The sequence below is a fragment of the Periophthalmus magnuspinnatus genome, chromosome 1 (genome assembly GCF_009829125.3).
Source record: "Periophthalmus magnuspinnatus isolate fPerMag1 chromosome 1, fPerMag1.2.pri, whole genome shotgun sequence".
NCBI classification, from domain to species: Eukaryota; Metazoa; Chordata; class Actinopteri; order Gobiiformes; family Gobiidae; genus Periophthalmus; species Periophthalmus magnuspinnatus.
The window spans coordinates 21,579,843-21,587,539 of NC_047126.1; the positions used below are offsets into that span (position 1 = coordinate 21,579,843).

General features: G+C 35.7%; 1 protein-coding gene across 2 annotated transcripts; it reads left to right on the forward strand.

Annotated features, from left to right (window-relative positions):
* The first annotated feature begins 740 nt into the window (after positions 1 to 740).
* asah1b (N-acylsphingosine amidohydrolase (acid ceramidase) 1b) lies at positions 741 to 7,498 on the forward strand. Of its 2 annotated transcripts, none has more exons than XM_033969805.2 (14): positions 741 to 875; positions 1,016 to 1,062; positions 2,480 to 2,570; positions 2,691 to 2,777; positions 2,863 to 2,941; positions 3,014 to 3,088; positions 3,765 to 3,810; positions 3,904 to 4,048; positions 4,297 to 4,351; positions 4,854 to 4,935; positions 5,007 to 5,138; positions 5,888 to 6,011; positions 6,865 to 6,921; positions 6,991 to 7,498. In XM_033969805.2, exons 1-14 carry the CDS (start codon positions 807 to 809, stop codon positions 7,078 to 7,080), a joined length of 1,179 nt encoding a protein of 392 aa, XP_033825696.1. In that variant the 5' UTR covers positions 741 to 806; the 3' UTR covers positions 7,081 to 7,498. The 2 variants fall into 2 exon arrangements, with proteins under 2 accessions (XP_033825696.1, XP_033825688.1); XM_033969797.2 differs by having other exon boundaries at positions 741 to 890; positions 6,991 to 7,158.
* Positions 7,499 to 7,697: the final 199 nt, after the last annotated feature.

Genomic DNA, 7,697 nt, shown 5'->3' on the forward strand with positions numbered 1-7,697 from the left:
GAGGTGTTCCGGGCATGTGGAAGGAGGCCCCAGGGAAGACCCAGGACATGCTGGAGAGACTATGTCTCTTGGCTGGCCTAGGAATGACTTGGGGACCCACCGGAGGAGCTGGAGGATGCATCTGGGGTGAAAGAAGTCTGGGAGTAGAGAACCTGCTTAAACTGCTGCCCCCGTGACCTGGCCCCGGATAAGTGGAAGAACATGGCTGGATGGATGGAGACTTCTTCATAGCTATGAATGGAATTTGTTTGATCTGACCCCTATAAACTGGTTATTACATTTTATAATGTGGTACGTTTTATTTATTCCCAAATATACAAATGTGGCATTTATCTTCTGGTATTATTAAAAATATATATATCAAATCATATTGTAGAACTACTTGTGACTTCCCAATCTAAAATAACAAATAAATAAAATGAAATATATTAACCATGTTTGAGCATAGCAGATCTTACACTTCAATACAGTACAGCAGAGGGGAATACTTTTTTTTTTTTTTCCTCAGTGGAACAAACCACTGTGCAACCTTTTTACGGGTGTTAGGGTAAATATTTTTTGTCTATTTGCCTTTTTCACAATATTATAGCAATCAACCACACACTCCTGTTGATATTTTTTAAGTTTAATGTCTAAATGTGTTGCTTCATAGTAATATATAATGTGGAAAGTGCTTTAAATCAAGTGCTTCGCTATCTCGACCCCTCTTTACCTAAATTGAGTGCGCTGTCACGAGGTAAACAGAGCAGCTTCCGCAACAACAGACTGGAGCTCAAAGGACGAACATTTGGTCGCTATCTGTCAAAATGGCTCGTTTAAATGTACTAGTTTTTACAGTTTTTATTTCTGTGACATCAACGCAGTTTCTCCCACCGGTAAGTGACAATTCAGTGAGTACATCGTGCATCAAGATGAACTCATAATTTAATAAACTTACAATATAAGGGAACATCGTGATCCTGCTGTGATGATCGTGTAGGAATCATCATTACATGTATATGGTTTTTACTTGCAGTACACAGAAGACTGCCGGACAGACATGTATCCACCAAAAGGACCCACGTAAGTTTTATTTTTAAACCATCATAGGCGAGATGAAACCTAGAGATGAGTCACTGGATATTTTGTAATGTCTGTTGTCTGTCATAACACTACTGACCACTGAAGCTGCTCATGGTTTTTCATTTGTTATAAGTTATATTAAGTTCCATTCAGTTAGATTTTCAGTCGGCTAGCAAGGTTTTCCACAGATTTTGTTAAGATTATTTTATTTAAATAATTTTATCTCATTCAATTTGTGAAGTATAAATGTCACTTACTGCCTTTATTAAATTTTTAAGGCAAGGCAGACATGTAAGTTTATTTGTACACACATATTTCAAAGTGCTTTACAGAATAAGAAAGACATTAACATCACAATACACACTACTTAAAAACATAAATAATCATCATAAAATTAATATTAAAAGAGAAGAGAGCAGAATAAAACCCTTTCTGTCATATGCACAGCTAAACAGAATTGTTTTGAACCTTGTCAAAGTAGAGGCCTGTCTCACATCTTCAGGAAGACTGTTCCAGGTTTTAGCTGCATAAAACTGAAATGCTGATTCCACATGTTTAGTCCTGACTCTGGGCACCAGCAGGAGGCCGGTCCCTGAAGTCCTCAGAGTGCGAGATGGTTCATATGGCACTAACATGTCGGAGATGTACGTTGATGCTGGTCCATGGAGAGACTTGTTCACCAGCAGAGCTGCTTTAAAGTCTATTCTCTGAGCCACAGGTGCCAGTGCAGAGACCTGAACACAGGATTTATATGCTCGTACTTCCTGGTTCTAGTCGGGACCCAAGCAGTCATTTTTAGCCAGTGTAGTCTCTTTTATAAGTTTATGATAATACAATGAGCAACAAAGCCAGACAACGTCATCAAAACGTTGTTTTTGACTATGAACATACCATCAAATAAGGCCAGATAAAGTCTATAAAAATAATCAAACAGACCATTTTAGAATTAAGACTAATGGGTGCATTACATTATTTTAATATTGATACAATCCTTTATTAAATGTTGATTATACTTCTTTGCTCTGCTACAGCTTTTTGTGTCAAAATACATTGATGATTCAATGATGAACCTATATTAGTTAGAGATTGGCCCACTAACCTACCATATTGATTATATAATACAAAGTCCTTTCAACTGACGTGACGTGTTTTGGATTAAATAATGGCACAACGTTCTGAAGTGTTTATAGATAAAAGTTTGTTTATTTATAGTGACAGAGTAGATCTCAAACTTTGTGCCAGTAATTATATATTTATTGTAATATTCAGTTTAAACTATAGGAGTACTAGGATGTTTTGATGTAACTTGAACACTGCCTATTCAGCATATATTTGGGAGCGTAAAGAGTACTTACCCATGGCATGTTGTGCAAATGACTTCAGTTACATGTGTTTTGCTTGTTCTGCTCTATAACAGTTTTAAAGGCACAGTCAGCTGGTACACTATTGACTTGGACCTACCTCCCCACAAGAGATGGACATCTGTGATCACCGATAAGAAAAAAGATGTGAGAAAATGTCTTGTTCTATTTTAATATTTTGCAAATTATGGTCCTTCTTTATTTATTATATGTATTTATAAATCTTCATTTTATTTAATTCAACAAATTATTTCTTTATTTGTTAAGCTGGACGGCATGATTGAAGTCATTAGAGACCTGGCTAAGGCTTTTGTGCCCAGTGGGAGACTGATTGAGTTGGTTGACATAACTTTGGTGAGAGTCAAAAAACAGAATACGTACAACATCTACTACATCTGTCATTATTAAAATTGTGTTTATTTTTACATTTTTTTGTCAGCCTTTGATAGTGAATACACTGCCTGACCCGTTCAAGGATGAGATCAAAGGAATAGCTTTAGACTCGGGCATTCCACTTGGTAATGCTAGCTAGCTACTTTGTGTTAAAGGCACATTTAATTGAATTTAATTTTTTAACTTGTGTCATTCAGGGGAGATCACTTTGTTCAACATTTTCTACGAGGTCTTCACTGTGTGCACCTCTGTTGTAGCAGAAGATGCTAAAGGTGGGTAATGACTTTTGCAAGGAGAGGTAGCCTAAAAACAGCCGAAGAAATCAGTAACTAGGTAAATACAATACACATACTACACTTAATAATAATAATAATAATGATGATAATGCATTAGTCTCATATAGCGCTTTTCCAAACTCTTTACAATTTCATTTTTTGTCAATTGACTCACACACTACATTCATACACAGAAAGTGTCTTGCTCAAGGACACAACAGTATGCACAAGTCATCCAATCAGGGTTCAAACCGCCAACCTTCAGGTCAGGACAAGCACTCTAATCACTGAGCACCTTCTGACAAATTAAAATTGCATCATCAGATTGATTGCATTACATTTTTAACTCCTGATCTGTTATTTGAATGATTGGTTAGATGTTTTGTGCCTTGTTGTATCAACTTAAAAAACACAGAGGAGCTTTTTCTGGATTATTGCTGTAAACATCTGATTTGGAAATGGTAAAGAACAAATTAGCGTTATATAGACCCTTTAGATAATAAAATATGTTTTGATGTTGGGCTGCTCGACATATTGCAATATCAATATTTTTGCAATATAGTGTACATCTTTTTGTATTACTTTCTCTCCTCTTCCTGTCAGAAGCTGTACCTGTGCATTGGGATTAACCATTTGTTAGGTTACTTAACATCTTTAATTCTGTCTTCTCCAGGGAATCTCCTCCATGGCAGAAATCTGGATTTTGGATTATTCATGGGGTAAGAACGTCCCATTACAAGTGTCTCTGATCTCAGTTTCTCTGCTGTCATCAAATATAAGCTTTCACAAACCCTTATCGTGTCTCTTCTCAGCTGGGACATGAAGAACAAGTCCTGGATCATTAGCGAGAAGCTCAAGCCTCTAGTGGTTAACTTGGACTTTAGGAAGAACAACAAAACTGTATTCAAGTCCACCAACTTCGCAGGATACGTGGGCATGCTAACTGGCATCAAACCGGTGGGTAATGGAAGATTATGAAATGTTGTTTAGGTTAGGGCTGCAAGATTATCACAGTCGAAATTGTAATTTGAATGGATGCAGTTTTATTCTGCATAAAAATTGCTAACACTGTATTTCAGAACATGTTTGTACAGATCAAAATTACATGGTTCATATTTCTTTTCAGAAAAGCCACAATAAGATATTTTTCCCTAAACAACCTAGTTAAATTCATAAAAGTTTTGAATGTTATTTCTTGTTCTCAGCACTTGTTCAGCCTGACTATGAACGAGCGCTTCAGCCTGGACGGAGGATATATTGGTGAGTACTGTTAAGGTTATGGGCAGACAACATAAATGAATGACCTTATTTGATGGACAACACAGAAAGATACATTTTAAAGGGATTCACTAATATATTCATATATTCATTTCATAAATTTTATCTGTCGGTGTCTTCGGATATGAAGTAAACATTTCCAAATCAAACACTGATTTTACTGCTAAAATTGTGATGATATATTCACAATTTGGTTTCATTTTAATTTCATTTATCTTTATTTATACAGCAAGAGCCCATTGAGAACACCAGACTCAAATGTATGCTCATTACAAAGCATTTTGTTAAAACTTTTAAAATACTTGTTAAATATTACAGTGTGCTCAGGAACATTTCATATATCATTCCAACAATGGTAGTTAGTGGTAGTCTTACTCTGAGGGTTTGTAGGCCCCACACACAAGTGTAGAAAAGTGTAAGTGTAGATGACCAAATACTATATAATACTAAGTTCAAATAATAATACTTGTGTTCACTTTTGCAGGCATCATGGAGTGGATTCTAGGTCAGAGAGACGGCATGTGGATGAGTTTTCTGACACGCTCTGTTCTGGAAAATGCAACCAGGTATTTTTTTTCATAGCTGCCTTGATATTTTATAGAACTTTTTTCTGAGATACCGTACCTGTCTGTTGCAGCTATGAGAATGCCAGATCACTGCTGGCTCAGACCAAGCTGCTGGCTCCTGCGTACTTCATCCTGGGAGGGAACAAGAGTGGACAGGGCTGCATCATCACCCGCTCCAGAACGCTCAGCCTGGACCTGCTCGAGTGAGTATTAGCTCAAAGGGAAAGAAAACATGGGGACTGTGCAGTGAAAGTGTTTTTTCATTTAAAGATGCACTATGTAACTTTTTCTGCTGTAGGGTCTGTCACCTGCTTGTTTCCATGCAGATGCTATTTTTACTGGAAGCAAGGGTTTTCGGAACAGATCTGACCTATAACCTGCTGGCACCACTTGCTTGTCTCAGTTTAATGCCATACTGTGGAACATTGCCAGATGCATGATGTTACATTGCTTGGACTGTACCTCTAACATTTTTTTAAACCCAAATCTTTCCAAGTGAGGCACCTTAATTGAAACCTGTATTTGAATAAATGCAGGTTAGATAAGTTTAATGCCATATTGTGGAACATTCTTGGTAAAGCAATAACCTTTCAAAGAGACAAGCAGGTGGCAATGTTCCATCAGAAACAAAGTTACATGGTGCACCTTGGAGAAAAAATACTCTATAATACCACCCTTATGGTAGTTATGGTACTATATTGAAATGTAGAGATAATATAACTAAAATCAGCACTGTGTACATAACCATTACAACAGTATTTGATTTTGACCTTTGTGATTTCCTCTATTCTAGTCACAGTGCTGCTTATCATGTGCTTGTCTTGTGAAACCACTTGTTTGAACAGAAAGTGCTTACAGACATGTTTTTACCTCACCCACATTCATTTAAATACCTAAATAGTAAGAACATTTTTACACTGTGGGTGAGTGTTTTTTTTTTTTTTTTTGGTAGATTAAACATGAAACTGGGCCGCTGGTATGTCCTGGAGACAAACTATGACCACTGGGAGGATCCCTTTGTTCTAGATGACCGAAGAACTCCCGCTATGACGTGCATGAACAAGACCACACAGAACGTAAGGACAGTTTGTATATACAAATAAAGAAATATGTTGGCAATATTTTAAGACGGTGGTTCTCAAACTATGGTACTCAGAGTTCTCTGTAGCTCATATTTGTTTAGGAACTGTATGTAGCCCGCGCTCTTGCTGTTTTTAAAAGATACAACAATCACAACTGAACCTGGGTTGTTGTGAGTACACGGACATGCTTTCCTCAGTATATGGACAGGCTATGCCAGAATTAATTCCCTGAGCTGCAGAGGCTGCACTAGCTCTGATTAATGAGAATCTTTTAAGTTTAAAACATTAAGCACTGAAACTGGTAATCCAATAGTCTTGAGAATGAAAACATCACAAATTATAACATAAATAAATGAGGCACCATCCCCAGTGTTTTTGTAATTAAGAAAAAATCTGCATTACAATAGTGACCAGTTACCAATTATAACATGTTTACCTTGTATCTCAGGGCACAAGTCATATTAATGAAATTTTATTTAAATCTTATTCTCCCATGCAGGTCTTTTTATTTTATTAATTTAATTTAAGAATTTCAAACCTTTTATCTACTCAATACTACATAAAAATGTATAGTGAGACCTCCTTTCTTTTTTACAGTGCAATATTGCAATCATAATTGTATACAATATAATGTAATTTAAGATTATTTCAACAACTATAGCCTCAATTTTGGTTAGTTCTCATTTAAATGATTTTTTTTTTAAATTTCAGCACAGTTTAGTCAGTGTATCTGTGTGTATTTACCTTTGCGTACTCCTTGTACAGTGCTAGTTTAGATTTGTTGGCACTCTGAAAAGCTAATTTTTTTTTTTGTATTTTTGTGTGAAAACTTTGATTTCTTTTGCAGAATATTTCAATAAAAACACTATATGATGTGCTCTCAACGAAGCCTGTACTAAATAAGGTAAGTCTTCAGTCAATATAGTCTTTTATATATGTTTATATATGTTTATTATAGTTTGTATTTTTTCAGTTGACCACCTACACAACACTGATGCAAGTTTCCGAAGGCACTCTTGAGTCCTATATACGTGACTGTCCAAACCCATGCATGCCCTGGTAATGGATTACTGTCAATAATATTTACAACTCTCATAAAATGTACATGAGTATAAAACACAACTTTTTTTTTTAACTTAATGACCTAAACCAAACTTTGTTCTAGTCTTTGGAATTGTGAATTTTCTGTGTTTCTAACAATTCAGGGATACAATGATTTATTTTTGCTTTATAAACAGTCCTATGACTATTGTGGTGTAATTTGCAAAACTGAATCTATATGTAAAATGTATATGTGTTTTCTAAAGTTTTATAATTAAGATGTAGTTGAGTCCTATAAAACTCATATAAAAGTATACAGCACTTACTGAGACACCATTTTGTGCCTGCTAACTGCATATCATAGGACCACACTGACTCGCCTCAAATGTGACTTCTTCCTGTTTTTATAATGGTAAATAAAAGTTATTTTATGATCTTGCTTTTGTGTTTACGTTAAATTCTTCTGTGTGTATCTATTTGAAAATGTTTTGCTTATTCAATTAACTCAAACTGAAGTATTAGACAAAACTGATGTAGTTGTGTCATGCAGGTCATGTTTTAATACTGTGTAGGGTTGAATTTTAGGTCACAAATTTGGAGGTTGGAAGTTTGATTTCAGTCCAAACCTTGGACAAGACA